Here is an 18,118-nt window from a genome sequence, read left to right as displayed (position 1 = left end):
GTCGAGCCGAGCCGGACTGGGCTGTCCCCGCCCGGCGCTTCCCCCCCCGGCCGGGGCGGTCCCGGGGCCGCGCAGCCGCCGCTCGTCCCGCGGCGCCGAGGCGGGGCCCGGGCGGAGCCGCGGCGGGAGCAGCCGGGCCGGGAGCACCCGACTGGGCCGGGCCGGGCCGGGCCGGGCGGGCACATGCAGGGTGCGGCGCGGCGGCGGCCGTTCCCGGCGGCGGCCGCGGGCTCCCCCCAGCCCGCCGGGCCCCTCTACCCGGGCAGGTGAGCGGCGGGGCCGGGGGCGGCGGCGGGGGGGGACAGGAGGACGGGACACCCCACACACACACACACACACACCCGCTCCCCGGGGGTCCCCAGCCCATCCAGTCCGCCCGGCTCATCCTGCCCCAGGGTACGCCGGCCCCATCCAGCCCCCCCAGCTCATCCTGTGCCCCCCAGCCCCACCCGGGGCACCGGCACCCCATCCAGGGCATCCCGGAGGGTCGGGGTCCCCCAGCCTCGTGTAGGGTTCTGCCGCTCGGCCGCGGCACCGCAGCCTTGTCCGGGGCATCCTGGCTTACCTGGGTTACCCCCTGCTCCAGGGTTTGACAGCCTCTTCCAGGGAGCCGCAGCTCTCCCGGCTCATCCAGGGCACCCCGACTGGTCCAGGGTACCACCATCCTCCTCCTCCATCCATCGGGTTTGGACCGTGGGCTCAGGTAGCGCAAAAGCTCGCGGCTGATCCGGCTGACGCCGTTCTGGTCTCGGCACCACAGGAGAGCGGTTCATCCAGGTTTCCCGTCGGGAGGTGGAGGTCCGGTGGTGCTGGAGGGTTGTTTGATGGAAAGACTTCAGCAGGGTTGGATCAGGCCTTGCTCTGCAGAGGCAGAGGAGGAGGATCTTCGGAGTGGAAGAGGAAGGTGATAGCGCGTCCAGAGCATCCCCGTGCTGGAGTACCACCAGGCACCGATGCATTTTTAGCATTCAGCAGAAGTGCCGTGGGAGTTGAATTTTGCTTTGTCATGCAAAGGTTAAAAATAGTTGCACTTAATTCAACACTTAAGCTTTTCATCCTGCTTTTGTGCTCACTTGTCGGCCAGGAAGAGCCTTCTTACAGGGATGTGCCGGTTTTTATTAACACCACTTTGCCTTTCTGTACTGTCCCCTCCTCTCTTTGGCCTCTCAGCTTCGTTGTTATCCCAGAGATCCCAAAGCCCAGGGACGCGCCGGCAGCCAGGGAAGCACAGGTTCTGGAGTCTTCTCCCTGCCTCTTCGGAAACCTTGTTACATGACTTAAGGCTGACACTGTCACTTCTGTCATCTCTAGGCATGGAGCGGTCAAGAACGAAGACACCTTCAAGACCTCCCCGTTTCATTTTGATCTGTGGTTCTACTTCACTCTGCAGAACTGGGTGCTGGACTTTGGGCGTCCCATTGCGATGGTGAGTGCGGCAGAGGCAGGCCCGCTGCGTCGCTTGCAATCACCTTGTTTAGGGTGGAGGACAGGGGGGCAGAGCCGTGGTGGTCCCCTGTAGGCCCATGGGCTGTTTTCTACACCAAAGGGATGCCCTTGAGGAGCTGTCCTTGAGACGGGGACCGCTGCGATGTACTGGTGCGAGTAACTGGTACCACATGTGTTGCTCCAGTCACGGGGAATGGATCTGGGAAAATTGTTCCATGTCATCTATGCCACAACTTTTATGTTTTCATAACAAACCTGGAGAGCTTCCTACTGCTCTACCCCATACCTTGCCTGTATCTCCGGAGCCTGGGACTCCTGCTCTCCAGACAGTGCAGGGCAGAAGTGGCCATTCCCCTCAAATGTAATTTTTTATTGCTGGCATCTGCACGTGGCAGAGGGTTAATGGAGATCCACTGCTGCGGCACTCCCGAATGCCTTGCTCGCTCGCTTGGCCACGCTTCACGGCATCGGCTTTGGGCAGCGCTGCAGGAGCGAACGGCTGAGATGTAAATACGCCATGCGTTTAGCACCCACTGCCAGGTTGCGCTTTTAGGGATGCTTACTGCAAGAAGAGCTGCCCGACTTCGTTACTAACAGCTACGGGAAGGCAAGCTGACAATTAGCAAGCAGCGGCAGTCCAAAGCAAGGATTTTCTCTCTCCCTGTCTTTCAGCCAGTGACGGGGCTGTAATCGCGAGCTGGGTGGTGAGGATATACTGACGTGCTTTTTTTCCTTCCCTCCTCAGATAATTCTACCTTTGGAGTGGTTTCCTCTAAACAAACCAAGTGCTGGAGATTATTTCCACATGGCTTACAATGTTATCACACCCTTTCTTCTGCTAAAGGTAAACCTCAAGGTGCAGGCGTTAATTTTTTTTTTAATATTACCGGTTTTAAAAACAGGGCAAACAATACAGTTTTGTAAAGGCTGAGAGTTTGTTAGGAACTTGTTGGTTATTCACAAACTTCTGCAAGTGAGCTGGCCCTACTGCACATTAGAGGTTTGCCACTCCAGAAAGAATTTGTGATGCCACCTTTTAAAGAGCAAGGCAGTGAGCATCTTAATACAACTCGATTTCCTGCATATACAAAGCAAATCGCTTCCCCTGGGAACTCCGCATTCAGGAGGAGTCAGAGTCCTTCTCCCTGGCTGAGCCAAAGCGTATTTTTAAGACAACATCCGTCCGTGACTTAAAAGACTTTATGAGACAGCTGGAACTATAGTAGATTTTCTAAATTGTTCAGAGCTTAATTACACGTGCTCTTCGACATTAGAATGGTATCTTTAGCTTGAATTTATCTTGCTTCAGCTGCCAGCCACTGGATTGTATAAACCATTTATGAGGTTAAAGACTGTCGTATCATTAGAAATCTTCTTATATTAAATACTTAGCAGCCAGAAGGTATGAGAAAGCAATTATAAATATATTTTAACCTTCATTAGCTAGAAATTGAATTATTTCCTAAGATGCAAATGATTCTCTCTCTCCTGAGTCTGTCTGGGAGATTTTAAACGCTGGTGTGGCCAAAAAGGAATATTCAGGATCCGGTCCTTTGGGGGATGTGAAAGCTGTGAAGCTTGGTCAGACCCGTCACAGCCTGACACAGCCCATTTCTGCAGGCTGGGTACTCATCAGGTTAAAATTTGCTGTCTTGGACTTCCCTGGCAGCACAGCATGAAGGGTTGGTCCACAGAAAAAATCCATTTATTACTCGGTGCATTTCTTTTGCCTGATGTCCCCGCGAAAGACATGTCCCACCGTCCTTTTCCATCAGACAAGAGCTTTCTTGGACCTTTTGCTCACCTTGTCCTCTCTGACTCCTCTGACGTTCGTACAGCAGTTACGGAGAAAGGGAAAGTTAAGCCTCAAAATTAAATACAAATAAGGAGCTTTTCCCTGTTTATGAAGGGCTGCAAAGCTGATTTGGCAGCAGGGAGACGGGAGGCGAAGGTGGCCCCAGCTGATCCTCGGGCTGGGCTGATGCGTCCCCCCTGACCCGCGGTTCCCAAGGCCTGCCTGGCATCCCCTCCAAAGCCTGAACCGCTTGAGCTGGGATTTACATCTTTCGAGGTCTTCCCCGCTTTGCAGGCTGAGCGGGGAGCTCCTTTCCGGAGAGAAGCTCCTGCTCCCCATCCCCAGCCGGGCTTGCAGGAGCTCGCCCCAGGCTCTGAGTAACACCGGGCTCCCCGACAGCCTCGCATGCCTGCCTCCACCCAGACCTAAGCGGACCACAAGATGGTACAGGGAGAGCTCATCACTAAAGCTGGTGTTCAAAAGGTTGCTTCAACCGGTTTTGCTGGTAATTAGATATTTCTAGATACGGGTTTAAATGCAGCTTCCTCTTTAGAAGCAAACAGAGAGAGAGGTGAGTCCGATTCCATTAGGAAGAAAGAAAAAAACCCCACCAAACAGTTCAACAAGAGTCCTTTGAAAATCATCCAGCAGAGAATTACAAAGGAGCAAGTGTCTCTTGGCCAGGGCAGTGAAGCGCGTGTGCTCAGCTGGCGTGCTGCTGGAGGCTCTCCTGCCACTGGAGGGCACAGCCAGCCTTGCAGATCCGCTCAGCAGAGGAGCTGGAGAAAGCAGCTGCCTTTTTGTTTCTCATTAAGCGGTTTTGATCACATCTGGTAAAGAAATTGCTTTGAGTACTGTACTAGAAGTACCGGATCGCTGGTTCGGTCTAAGCATTGATTCAGGTTAAGGGTGCCGCTTTGCAGAAGGGTTTAACAAGGGCAAAAAAAGTGCTTTTAGTATTGCAAACAGGGATAAAAGCATGTACTCGAACCTGAAAGCCACGTGGGCTGGTGGAAACGTGTCCGAGGTGTGTTTAGGGAAAGCAGCTGCAATCAGGGAAGTTCGTTCTGTGTTTTCCCGGCAGCGCGCCGGCCGTCGCAGGCAGCAGCTCACACCCGCTACGGCAGCGCAACCTGCGGCTTTCTGCAAGCCCCTGCGTGGGTTTAGATGATTTTTGCAAAGCACCGTAAAGTCGGAGAGGGCAGAACTTGTCGCGTGTCTCTGCTGGTACCTCCTCTCTGTTCAACACGTCTCTGTGTTTTTAGCTCATCGAGAGATCCCCCAAGACCTTACCGAGATCCATGGTCTACGTCAGCATCATCATGTTTGTCATGGGAGCCAGCATCCACTTGGTCGGAGACTCGGTAAACCACCGCCTGATTTTCAGTGGCTACCAGCACCATCTGTCTGTAAGAGAGAATCCCATCATCAAGAACCTGAAGCCAGAGACACTGGTAAAGAGGCTGTGTTTTATACAAGCACTTAAAAAAAAAATTTAATTGCTTGTTCTTATTTAATAGCGTCCTGTTCCCTCTGCCCTTTTAAATCTCTTTTCGTTGCATTGCAGATTGATTCCTTTGAGCTGCTGTACTACTACGATGAATATTTAGGTCATTCGATGTGGTAAGCAATTTACAGTCTATCTAGCGGCCCCAGAACATAACGCAAGGAAGGGCAGATCTGATCTGATCATAGCTTAATATATAAAAAAATAAAACACAGCCGATGAGAGCTGGCTGGGGATAATGTTCTCATAGCCAGTGTGATTACAGTGGATCTCTCCCTTGGAAAATCGCCCATTCCCCCTAGTTTTGTCTCTGTCTCGGTGATATTTCTAGGACGTGGCAGTTGTTTGACACGGGGCCAGAGGAACGGCTCATCTGTTCTCGCCCCTCGGCCACTGTCCACGGGATACCCAGGTGAAGAGACAAGTAACAGCGCAGGTCTGAGGGCTCCGCAGACTCCTTGGCCGTCACCACCCACATTTTTGCTCCTCTGGAAGTTGACCCCAAAACAAGCCGGCTCTGCCCAGTCTCTCTAGCCCTTTGCTCACTCCCCTCCTTTACCGTGCATCCCTTTAGTGACGCCCCGGTGAGAGGGAAGGGTTGCTCGTGTAGCCAGACCAGTGCCGCCCAGTAACAGAGACCGTTTGGCCATGGTGGTCCAGGGAGCTCAGTTAGGGTCCGATTTCAGCGCTGTCCCCCCAAGCTGACCCTAGAAATGCTTGTTCCAGCCGGACAGTGTGCTTCATCCAGCGTGGCTGCACTTGCTGACCCAGGGGCAGGTAATGCCGGTAGGGCCCGCAGGCTGCGGCAGGTCCCGTCGGCACCCTCCCACCCGTGTGAGCAGCACCCGGTGCTGCATACACGTCCTGTGTTCTGCTGCTCTGCCTGTGCCGAAGACCCTGGAAAGGACTGTCTGGCCCTTTATCCGCTGCCAGATAATCCTGAGACCTCTCTGAGCGCAGAAGGAAATCTCTCCCCCATCAGGCTTTCCCGGTATATTTGCTCTTCCTTGAGTGCTGTGAAGCAAGCAAATCCTGTTCTTTTAAAGAAAAAAGAGCTCTGTTAGGTTGCTGAAATCCTGGTCCACGTCCTGCTTTCCCACAGTTCAGCTTTTAACACACCACAACGCTCTTAAACAGCCTCTTAGAGCCTGGGAGCGTAACAAACGCAATTGTTTGACGGAGCACTTGAGCCCAGCATTTGACCTAATCAGCAAACTTGGGCTTGTCCTGCGAGAGCCCCAGAAGTCTCATTATGTGCAGGAGCACTCGGTGCAGCCAGGACATACAATAGCCCTGCACCAGGCACCGCTAGCCCTTCCTCTGTCGTATGGACGCAGCGGTAATCTCGTAGCAAGAGCTGTGACGCTGGCAGAGAGGTGATGCCCTGACTGGCACCGCAGGACCCCGCACCCCAGTTACCCACTGCTTCACCTGCCCGAGCACGTGTGGCCGGAGCGGGCTGGATAGCCTCCGCTTCTGCTCTTTCACCAAATTAATTCACAGGCTCAGCCTAGGAAGTGCCTACGTGCACGGTTTGGATTTGGCGGGGGGCTTAAACACTTTCCAGGGTCACACCACCGATCAGTTTGTTGTTTCTGTTTGCAGGTACATCCCTTTTTTCCTCATACTGTTTATATATTTCACCGGCTGCTTCACCCCTGTTGAAGAGGAGAGCAGGATGCCAGTGCCTGCCTTGCTTCTGACGGGGCCCAGCAGCCTTTACTACTGGTAAGCGGCTTCTGTCCGCTCCGGGTGGGCGAGGGACGAAGAGGGGGTACCGCAGGCAGCCCTGCAGCCTGGGGCTCTCCCCTCCCTAGGGCAGAACTTACAGCTTCTGCTCTGCAGGTCTGGAAAAATCAAATCCAATCCGGTCGAAATTTGCAGCCGCTTTAGCCTTTGCAAGTTGGGACAACTGCAGGGTCACTCATCAGCACTCCTGTCCCTGCTTGGGGTGTTTCTTCAGCCACGCTGTCGGTCATATTGTTATTGCTGGAGCTCCAGCGTCCAGCCTCCGTGGTACTTGCTGTCTGCCCCCCGCCAAAGGCTGCTGTTCGCTGTGCTGTTAGACAGTTCCTCGACGATTTTGGGGTGGTCACCCGGTGCCTGCAGCTCATCCGCCTGGTCTCAGGTTGTTGGTGGCAATGGGGATGCTCTCACCAGTTGTCCAGGGATTTTACACAGAGCCCAGGCCGCCTGTGTGATGCTCAGATGCTGCCTCCTCGGCTCGCCCTGCGGGTCCAAATAGCCTTTTGAGAGAGGTCTTATTTATTTCCCATTTTCATTAGCCTCATCTTCCCAAACGGTTTCCCTGATGGCAGCCAAACAACTTTTCATTCATCTTCAGAGATGATGTTCTCTCTTGCCCGTGGCTTTGCCCCCTGCTGAGACTGTTTTTATACAGTAAATTAATTTTTGATAGTCAAAATCATCAGGAAGATTTGGTCAGTTCCCAGTTACCCCATTGCACTTCCTTTAAATGTATCAGCATGAATCTCTGCAGTTCGTGTGCTAGCGATTTAAGAACCAGGGAGCGTAATTCCTCCTTCCCCCTGCTAACGCCCGTTCAGGACTGGCCACTGCCGGATACGGCACAGGGGGAGCAGAGGGTTTTTGGACTAAATGATCACAACATCCACGGGTCGGAGCCAGAGTCTGGCCTTGGTTCTGCCTTTAAGCACCCCATTCACAAACTGAGCCCAGCACCTTTCAAATCCCATACTGGGCATGCATTTCTTCACCCGTTCTCTTAATGAAGCCCATAGCTCAGTTGTTAAATTACGGATAAGAAACGTGAAAACAAATCACAGCTTAAAAGCTGGCCGTAGAAAGCAGCACAGCTTCGTGTGTCTGGATGCAGAGCAGGGAGAAGGGGGAGACGTTCACCCCAGGTAAAGCTGGAAGTGCTGGGGGCTGCCATCGCTCCGTGCTTTCTCCCGGGGGGCACTAACGGGTGGTTTTTGCTTTGTAGGTATCTTGTGACGGAGGGTCAGATTTTCATCCTCTACATTTTCACTTTCTTTGCTATGATGGCTTTAGTGATGCACCAGAAACGCAAAGGACTCGTCCTGGACAGCAATGGGCTTTTTCTCTTCTACTCCTTCATCATAACACTGGTCCTCATTGCTGTTTGGGTGGTTTGGCTGTGGGATGACAAAATTCTCAGGAAGAAGTACCCTGGCGTGATCTATATCCCCGAGCCGTGGGCATTTTACACCCTGCACATGAACAACCTCCATGCAGCAAAGGAAAGTTTATAAGTTTTGATATTTTAGAGTGATTTGAAGAAAAAAAGAAAATCTAGTTTTTCTAATGTAGATGTATTTCAAATAAATTCCTGACCAACATTAGCTGCAAGACGTAGTGTATGTTAACTAGACCTAGCTAGGGAGGGGGTGTTTGAACAAAAGGGAAAAATAGCCTTTGCGACTTAACGCTTTAAAGCCGGGGTCGCGGCAGGGGTGTCTCCCCTGGCTTTGCGCCGGCCAGTCCTCAGAGCACAACGCAGTTCCACGCTGGACTTTGGGTGCTTCCGAGACAGCCCCAAACCCCTCCCTGGCACACCATCCCAGCCCCACGGTGGTCCACACCACTGGCGAACCCCATCCCACCGCGCCGCCCCGGAGAGCATCCCCGCCTTCAACGGGAGCGGTTTGCTGGGAAGTCAGAGCGCTCTCGCCCTCCCCGTGTCTTGGCACAGAGATTTATCCGCTCCTCCCACGCTGCTCCCAGCCAAGTAAACATGCCGGGAAGGGGCTGAGCCGCCCTGCCTTGGATGTGCACGGCAGCTCCGCTCGGCCGTGCCTCCCCGGGGAGCGTTCCCAGGGTCCCGGCCATCAGCGCCGGGGTTAAGCCCTCGCTGCTGAGCACGGGTGGGGTGCAGGAAGGGCCTGGCTGGCGGAGGCAGAAGGGCCAGTTCCTCATGAACGCAGCCCGAAAAGAGCATCGGGCAGGGGCTGAGCTCCAGCATCGGCCCCGCTCACGTGGGGTCTGCACCTCCGGTGGCTTCTGCTCCCGCTCACCACTTCTCCAGCCTCAGGTGATGGAGCTGAGCTTCTGCAACTCCAGCTGCATCCCTGCGATGGTTTACGTCTATAAAATTTGTGTTAGAGCCCTGTGTGATGGAATCCAAGTGGTAGAATAAAAAAAGCTATTAGCAAAACATACTGAATAAAAACATTGGGTAAAAGCTGAGTGACTCATGTTGCTTCCTGAAGCAGCTCTGTTCTTTGAAGGGAGAATCTTTATCCCACAAGATTTAAGGAGCCTGAACGCGTCATTGTAGCAGAGCAGGGTCTACCCTGGGAAAGGGTCTGGTCCATGCGATAGCAATCACTACAGCCACTAAATATTTTGTTCTTGGGTCTGGATCTCCACCGCACCCTGGCATCGGGTATTCCACCCCCCTGCACACGAGCTAGCCCTGCCTGCGCAGCCGCTGGGTTCCTTTTTGGGATACTTAAAGCACCAGCGGATCCGGAGAGGCAGAGCATCACCCGTCCCGCGCCCAGAAGCACCCAGCCGAGCTGTTGGCTTCGCAATTTTTGTAGGCGGCAGGACAAAATTGTAGATTCGTGTATAATACTTGCTTTTCAATGGCTTGAATGTCAACAACTGAGGGGCAGAAGCACAGCGCTGGAAGGGACCAGAAGACTTGAGCAAACAAACACGGCTGTTTGTCTGGGCTAGTCCGCAACAGCCGGAGGCTCTGCTTCCCCCACGCACCCAGGTTTAAACCCCAGCAGCTCTCCAGCTCGCTGCAGCCCTCCCTCTCCCCCAGCATCATTTCCTCGGCATCCCCCTTCCGAGTCCCTGCCAAGAGCTGCAATAAGACGTGGCAGCCCTGCAGGCTGTTTGCTCCCCAGCAGGTTAGCTAAATAAATGCTAGTAAATAAAAACTCAGACAATGGGGAGCTTTTCAAACTATCTCAAAAATCCCTTCTCCTCTCAGCCCGTCTGCAATGTCCCAGCTCCTCCACGTTTGCAGTGGGCACGTCTAAACCCCCCTCTTCCCCTGCAAACCCACCGGGCAGGGCACGGCGACGTTGCCAGCGATGCCCAACGCCCTGCACCGAGCTCAGCCAGGATGTGCAAAGCCTGAATTAACTCCTTCTCCTGCCCACCAGCAAAACCCCTCCAGCAGTGAACTGCAAAGCTGTAAATGCCCCCGCACCCTTCCCAAGCGGCCTCCGCAGATACCAGCAAGGCTGGATTTGTCTCCCAGCAGCTCAGCTTAGTGCAAGGTGTGCAGCTATTTGAGATTATCAAACCTTTTATGCTCAACCAGCTCATCTCCATCCAACCCGACCCCAAACACCCTTAAACCCCAACCGAGGGAAGCTCTTGCCCCACTCCTCCCCACAGCATCGCTGCTCAGGGTCCTGTCCGGAGTCCCGAGGCTTCGGGTGGGCTGGGGAGAGCCCTTCTCCCAGGGCGTGTGAGCAGGAGCCGTGCTGGCAGCAGGATCCAGCCCCGGCAGGGATCAGGTCTCGTAGCCATAGCAGCGGGGTATTTATTACAGCCCGGCTGCACTCCACCCCGGGCTGGCGGACTTTAGCCCTTAATCGAATAGAAAAAGTAGCAGCAGACACCTCCGATCCCGACGGGCAGCATAAAACACAAGGAGGGCCCCCAAAACAATGGTGAGTGAAGCATTTTGGCTGATACAAACTGCTCACCCCTGCTCCCCCCATCCAGATTTTAAAGCTGTTTTTTTTTTTTCTCTCCTTCTCCTTCCCCCCTTCATGCTACAGGCAAAATTTCTGTCGCAGGATCAAATTAATGGTACGTACCATTTGGGGGGTTTTCCATTAGCAAGATCAGCTTAAGAGAGATATATATATAGATATATATATATATAAAAAAATTCCATATATATATATATATATGGAAAAAAAATGGCATTTCCCCCAAAAGTGTCTCGGTCTGGGCTTGTGCTCTCCCACTTGCCCTCCTCCCAGCTCTCAAGGGGATCTGCTTGCTCTGAAACCAGAGAAATCTCCCCGATTTCGTTAAGCCAGCGCTGGGCACAGGCAGGGAGCTGAAACCACACACAGACCCACACGCCGGATCGCATCGAGACTAGCAGAGGTTAACCAGCAACCTCCCAGCCCCATAAACACGTCATCCCTGGCCAAACGAGCAGGGACCAGGAGACATTTCAGGTGACCATTTGCAGTCCTGGAGGTTTCAGGTATGATGGGAGCGAAGGTGAAGGAGGAAGAGGAGGAAGCAGAGGGTGCAGGAAGTACCAATTCTCATTGCAAGGCACCGGAGTGCTCCCTGGGAAAGGGGACCCCTGCCTCGGATGGGAACGAGGAAGGGTTTGCTACAAGAATGGCAGAAAAAAGCTGAAATAAGAGTATTATTGCAAATCTGTTAATCTGCAGTGCCCTTGGGCTCAGCAGCTCTGCAGGATTGCTGCAGGGGAGGAGGCAGCCCGGGTAGGGGGAGGCCACGGCACCCATGGGGCACCCAGCACCCACGCCTGACACCTGCTATAAGGCCTAGGAACAGAGAGGATGAGGAGGGGGTGGAGGGTGATCGCACCAAAATAGGCTGATTTTTATTTCCTTGGCTGCTCTGCAGACAGGATTGTCCCTATGCAGCGCAACTTGCCCATTAGCCTTGAGCGGAGCGGGAAGGGAGGAGGAGAGATGGCAGCCTTATCTAGGTCAGCTGCAACCCTTATTTATTTATTTGAAAACTGCGAAGCCAGTGTTCGAGGGGGAAGGGGAGAGGGCGAGCAGGCAGGCGAGGGCCGCGGGGAGAAGCGAGGGAGGGGAGATGCTGCAGCGGGATGGCGGCAGGGCAGGCAGAGGCTCTCCTCGTTTGACTCAGACCGTCAAATGCGACGTTATCGGTTCTTTTGTCTTCTATTAAAATCCAGCCGGGGGCAGGCCGAGGCAGGGGCGAGTGCCAGACCCTGCACAGACCACGGCAGGGACCAAACCAGCATCCTCCACCGCTCCTTGAGGCTCCTTCCTTCAGCATCCTCTCCTACCCCCCACGAAGGCAGAGAAAAGTACTTTTTAACAGTATTCTACCTATTTGGAAGCCTGACTCCACTTTCAGACTTGCCTCATTAGGCTGAAGGAGCCCAATTAGCTCAGCTATTCACAAGCCTGGATTTTAATTGCCCTTGGCACTTTATCCGGGGTCCTCCCCCACCGTCCATCATCTTTCTTGAAACGAGACACCCCGAACCAGACACAATATCCCCGCTGGAACCCTACCAACGCCGCCCGACCGGGCAACGGGAGAAGAAACGTCACTGGTAGATCAATGTAATCTTACATGGCATAACAGAGTTTTGGTTTTTAATTAGAGTTCAAGGAATGTTTTTCCCTGTACGACAAGAAACAAAAAGGGAAGATAAAAGCCTCCGACTTGATGGCAGTGATGCGGTGCCTGGGAGCCAGCCCGACACCAGGAGAGGTGCAGAGACACCTGCACCTGCACAAGATGGGTAAGCAAAGTGCAGCGGTAGCACACAAATAAAACACACTGGATTACGGTTGGAAAAATTCGACTTTTCTGTGGTCAGGAGACTACATGCAAAGACAAGGAGGCTGCCTGGAGCCCAGTAGATAATACTCACTCTCAGGTGAAACAGCCCGGGCAATGCAGCGTAACCAAGAGCAGTCACCAAAACCTGATGTCTGATGTGCTAGACGGTGAACAATGTCAACCCAGCACATAGATTAAAATAGTGCCATTAAAAAAGAAAAGCTTCAAGAGCCAGCAGGAGGCATACATACTGATTATGGATTTTGAGGCTGGGAAACTGTCCAGTCCAACCAGCAGAGGTAGAAGAGCACAGGAAGATACTAATCTGCAGATATGTATAAATAAATTCAAAGCACAGCACAAAGACCAAAGAAGAAGCATGAGATAAGGTGGGCTGGATTAAGAATTCTGGATACAAGGTTTCAGAGCACAAGTCTAGCAAAGCTATAAATGGGTTTTCGGGGCCAGGAGAAAGCCCCCAGCCGCGGTCCACCCTGCTCCAGAGCCAGGCAAAAGGGAAAAGGTGTCCCAGGAAGGGGAACTGGGGGGGAGAGGAGGGGGATGCTTAGGTCTTCATCCAGACTACAAAACTGAGCCATTCCTAAAGAATCTGCTCTTATTTTTCCAGACAGAAACGCGGAGTTGGATTTCTCCACTTTCCTGAATATAATGTACAGGCAAATGAAGCAAGAGGAGCCCGAGAGGGAAATCCTCACAGCCTTGTCCATGATAGACAGGCAGAAGAGAGGCGTTATCACCGTTTCGGAGCTGAGAGCCAAACTTACAAGACTAGGAGAAAAGCTTTCCGAGGAAGAAGGTATTTTGCAATTCAAAGATATCTCAAATGCTCCCTATCTTTTTATTTCCTTCCCAATTTTCCTCTGTAGTCCAATCTGGGATCAGGCGCTTCCAGCTGGGACGCCAGGAAGGACCTGTGCCAGCAGGAGATAGCGCTGGTGCCCCCCTTGGTGGGTGACAAGGGACCTTCCCCCATCACGCCCGAGACGTGCCGCGCACCCGGGCATCGCGCCTCGCCGTCGTGGCCCCAGGTCCCACCCCAGGCACCAGTCTTTTTCATGCCACGGCCACGCGATGAGCTCGTGCCTTCGTTTAAAACACTTTTCCCACGTAAACCAGAGCCCCCAGCCGAGCCCAGGCAGGCACGCAGAGCGGGGAGCGCTGCCAGAGCCGAGCAGAGCACGTTAGCGACGTCGGCTAATTAGACTGGCATGACGGTGAAGTCACCTCGCTGTTGTCAGCCTCTACCCACACCACGATTGCTAAGCAGAGATGTGGTACTTTGCAGAAGAGGCAAGCCAGCTGCCCGTTAACCAAGAGACCTTTTCCCTTTCTCGAGTTGTTTCCTGAATGATGATTTTTCACCTCAAGATGCTTCGCTGTATTTATAAAGCGAGCATCTGTCCCAGGAAGGGCCCTGGGAGAGCGTCCGTCCCCGCGGCTGCAGGGATGCTGGAAGGAGCACACGGGGCACCGGCAGTTTCCCAGGAGCGCTGCTGCGGTGAGCTCTGCGGCCAGCACAATTTGGAAGAGAGAGGGGGACTTTTTAATTAAGATTCTTTTAAAAAAAAAAAAAAAAAACAGACAAACACCAAAAACCTGTCCCATTTGTCAGAAGTTTGCCTCCAAGGGGCACAATAGGAGGGAATTGCCAGGAAGCTGAAAATAATCAAAACCCTCTAGACAGCTGATTTTGCCTTAGGCATTTTATGCATGTATATAAACTTTTTAAAGGCATGCCCCACTCTTCCAGCTTTCACAGGCTGCAGGGGGGGGTGCCCCGCGCACCCCCCTGCCCCTCAGCCCTGCAGACGGGGTGTCCTGTCCCCTCCTTGCTCCAAACCACATCACCTGTGGCTTCTCCTCCTCCAGCTCTCGCAGAGCTCTCGCCCCTCCGACCCCGCTGCAGGGAGCGGGCCCTGGAGCTTGCACTTTAACGCTCCATCTTTGGCAGAGAGCAAGTAGAAAAACCCATCAACCGTTTGATACGGGCGAGGAGGGAGTTTTATAGGGTTCTGGGGTTTGTACAGACCCCGTTAGGCTCCTCGGGGGTACAAGAGCTGTCCTTTCTCATGTTAAAGTAGAATTTACATTTAATCAGAGGAAGGTTGGTCAGTCCAGCCGCCATCACCAGCTTCACGAGTGATACGCCAACAAGGCATGTCTTCTGAATGCTTCCTTCAGTTGTTTAACTGGAATAATAGTTTATGCAGCTATTTACAGCTGAAAACACTTTCAGAGCTATTATGAGCGCTGAACAGTGAAGACATGGAGACGTTAACCCTAATTAAAGGCATCCTAGCAAGAACCGCTGTTATATAAAGAAGACAGGGGGAGGGCAGGGGGATTTCCCATTACTTTGCGAGTAGATGCGCAGCCTGTACGCCAACTTGTAACAAGGCACTATAGATCCTAATGTAGCAAGCGATGCTTCTTCTCAACAAGAAATTCCCCCTTTGGCTTGACACACTGAACTCCAGCTTGCTAAGCTGCTATAAATATTTGATGCCGGAACAGACTCAATTTCATTAGCATCTGCGATTGTTCAGAAACTACTGGCACGTACCTTCATTTACAGTGGCTCCAGAAAAGCCTTCACTTCATTTTAATTTAGCATACTTTTACCAAATGAGAACCGATGCACTTTTCTTCTGTGTTATTTTTACATGTTCTGGGAAGAATTAATTATTTTTTTGAATTTATCTCCTTAGAAGCATTCAGGGTATTCTTTTTGAAAGGAGGATTAGATCTCCTGGAAAGAAAGAACTGTTACTTAACCCTACAGTAACAGCCCCTCATTCACCCCACGCTGCAAGCAGATCCTGCCGGCAGCAGCTTCCGCCGGCGCTGCGCTTACCCCCTTTATATACACCGATACCTGACCGCAGACAGAGGGGAAAACAGCGTCTCATCCCGCGCCCGCGTGAACAGCAGAGAGAGGAAACAGGTTATGCTGCCCATAGAGACCTTCCACAACTATTTACAGTAAAACAGCTTTTTTTTTCCCCTAAACCTCCCCTCCTCCCATGACCTTCCCCCTGGATTTCACAACTGGCAACTGCAAAGCTATTATTCTGTGCTCCAGTACGAGCACTCGGAGTCTTATTTAAGCAACCACAGCTCGTTCAGCCTGAACAGCCGTTCTGGTAAGCTCAGCCAAGCAGCTCACGAGTGCAAACGCGGACCGGCTTCCACCGACCTGCCCTCACCCGTTGCCGAACAGGAGAGCTCTCGAGCACTGCCCCAGCCAGGTGACTCCAGCCCGCACGGGCACGACATTATGGAGGACTCGTAATTAGTGCGTGGCCATGTATAATCCAGCTGTTTCAACGGTCTTTCAACAGGCTCTACCCCTAGAAGGTGTCCTGCTAACAAAATATCAACCGATAAATGCAGGTCCGCAAGCCAACAGCTTCCTCTGGCAGACCGCCTGCCCCATCCCTCTGCACAGCATCCAGCCACGATCCCGTTCGCACGCTGCTGGCCCAAAGAAAAACACCGACATGCTTGTGAAACTGGGGACACACGCCCCTCAACATCAGCAAGCGTGCGAGCAAAAACCTCTTGTGGACTGTATTACCTTACCGAAGGGAACTGCTGCCCAAAACATTATGAAATAAAAGCTGCTGGGATTCTCCGATGTTTGTTTTAGCACCCACCCGCTATGTGTTACGGGTAAAGCAAACAAGCAAGGGAATTCGCCTCCTCTCCTCTCACCCGAAGGAATATGGCATCTAATTCCCAGCAGCAGCTTCATCCGGCAACACTTAACATTACTTTTCTATGTGTCAGTTCTTACATACTTCTATTTTATTGACATTATTTAACAGGAAAAATACCTTTTAGTGGTTTAGCCTGCACTGAAGAGAGCATTTTAAGTCAGAAAACCGTCACTGCCAAGGCATTCCCAAAGCTGGAATGAAAAGCATCGCTATGCCAGGTGCCAACTGCATGGTCACTACTTCTTTAGAAGGATTTTCAGCAAGAGCCCCAGCTGAGAAGGTATTCTTCGCTTTCAAACACTAAAGGCCCACCGATATTAACAAGCATCACACAAATCTACTTAAAAGTTGGGCACATAATCTGCGTGAGCACTTAGTTTTGTCTAAATTGAATAGGGACAGGTTTGCTATTCAAGCCAAATAAGCCACTCTGACCAACAGCAATTAAAAGCCGATTTGGCCTAAATTTGTGAGTCTTTTCCACGTGGAACTCAAAGAGATGGACACCTCTGCTCCAGAAAGTTAAGACATGGAAATCGAAGTGCTAACTGATGCTAGTTTAAAACTACAATCTGGATGGCACCTCCAACTGATCCCAGAAGTTATTACTTCTAACAAAAATTATTTGAAAACCCAAATCCTGCATTGCTGCTCTTCTGAAGGTCACAACATCCCTAATATATGCCACTCAAACTTATATTTTTCTTTTACTCTTTCTTTCAGTTGATGACCTGCTAAAAGAAGCCAAAGTTGGACCAAATGGAACAATAAAATATGAAGAATTTGTCCGCATCATTTGTCTTCCTACAGTCGACTACTAACATTCAAAACAAGAGATTTGCTAAGAGCAGGACCTGAAACTTTTTTGAATTCAATTTTTCCTAGTTACTACTTGGACTCAGGAATCATTTGCCTTTAAAAATCCTTATTTTGCCTTCATGACAGTGCTTACACTTACACAGGTTCCCACCCCATTTCTGGAGAAATGTTGTCACAAAATGTGAGCTCTCTGTTATTTAAATAAACTGAATGTAATGCTCTCTTGTGTAACATGTGTCATGCTTAAAAAAAAACCCAAACAAGTCTTATTTTAAAAATGCATTTAAGTCTACAGATTGCGGCATAAATGATAACTCGCAGTTAAGGTCTCACGGTGACTGTGTTCCAAGAAGTCAGCAACACCCGTAACCATTTGCTGCTTCCACACACCCAAGCCCTGACACGGGTCTTTGCGTAGAAACAGATTCCCCGGGAAGCTTGATAATGTCACGACGGTGGTAAATTTAGTGTAACTACGCACAGCTCCCCGGTATTCCTTGGATCTATGGTATGATCCGGTAAGATAACTCCCAACCAGATGTTCCCCTGTCACGAAGTTGTCAAGTTAACAGCCCCACTTGAGGGACGGCCGCGTCCCCGTTGACTACCCAGAGTGACAGGAGACAGGCAGCCGGCAATTCTCCAGCTCCCCCAGGTAGTGATGCTCACCGGCTGCAGAGGACAACCCCCAGTCTCCAAGCACAGCAATGGTCTCTGATCACCGTCTCGTTCCTCCTCATCTTTCGCTCCTCCGACATACAAGATCTCTGTATTGTTATACTTCTGTCACATTATTTATTAAGGTGCAGCATCTTGCAACGTCAAGTCTCTGTGCAGTTAAGCTGCCCCTGTGTTCTGAGGCAACGTGCTGCAAATGCTGCACTTGGTAAATGTATCTGTCACCAAGTTCTGGGCTAGCTGCCCAGAACATACTCCTAGAGACAGCCTGGCAGGGAAAAACAGGGGCCATGAAAATTCAGCTTCTCTACAACAGGAAAAAGCCACCCCATCTCTCTTGACTTGAGGCTGATTAAAACCAATGCGACCCAGAGCAGTCCTTATCAATCTTATTCCACCTACATCTTGGCAGCCTTAGCTACGGTCCTCAGACGGGTATGAAATTTAGGACAACATACAGCAGATTCTCTCTGGAGTCAACTGGGAATTTGCAGAGACCCTCTTTGCACAGCCACAGCGCAAGCAGCAACTGTGAAGTACGCTGGAAGAGCACACGTTCCTGCCGGGTCTGCTGCGGCTTCTACCCACGGGAGCCCCCTTCCCCTCCCGTCAGCCTCCCCTCCTTCC

General features: G+C 51.9%; 2 protein-coding genes across 2 annotated transcripts; both read left to right on the top strand.

Annotated features, from left to right (window-relative positions):
* Positions 1-97: 97 nt before the first annotated feature.
* Positions 98-8,095, top strand: CLN6 (CLN6 transmembrane ER protein). Its single transcript, XM_075506427.1, has 7 exons — positions 98-266; positions 1,312-1,426; positions 2,192-2,290; positions 4,507-4,695; positions 4,809-4,864; positions 6,354-6,476; positions 7,717-8,095. The coding sequence occupies exons 1-7, from the start codon at positions 184-186 to the stop codon at positions 8,003-8,005; spliced, it is 954 nt and encodes a 317-aa protein (XP_075362542.1). The 5' UTR covers positions 98-183; the 3' UTR covers positions 8,006-8,095.
* A 4,042-nt stretch (positions 8,096-12,137) lies between these two features.
* On the top strand, positions 12,138-16,815 carry CALML4 (calmodulin like 4). The gene is made up of 3 exons (XM_075504217.1): positions 12,138-12,213; positions 12,883-13,071; positions 16,718-16,815. The coding sequence occupies exons 1-3, from the start codon at positions 12,138-12,140 to the stop codon at positions 16,813-16,815; spliced, it is 363 nt and encodes a 120-aa protein (XP_075360332.1).
* The last annotated feature ends 1,303 nt before the right edge of the window (positions 16,816-18,118 follow it).

This window comes from Mycteria americana, chromosome 6 (genome assembly GCF_035582795.1).
Source record: "Mycteria americana isolate JAX WOST 10 ecotype Jacksonville Zoo and Gardens chromosome 6, USCA_MyAme_1.0, whole genome shotgun sequence".
NCBI lineage: Eukaryota > Metazoa > Chordata > Aves > Ciconiiformes > Ciconiidae > Mycteria > Mycteria americana.
This window is presented reverse-complemented; position numbering and strand designations above follow the sequence as displayed.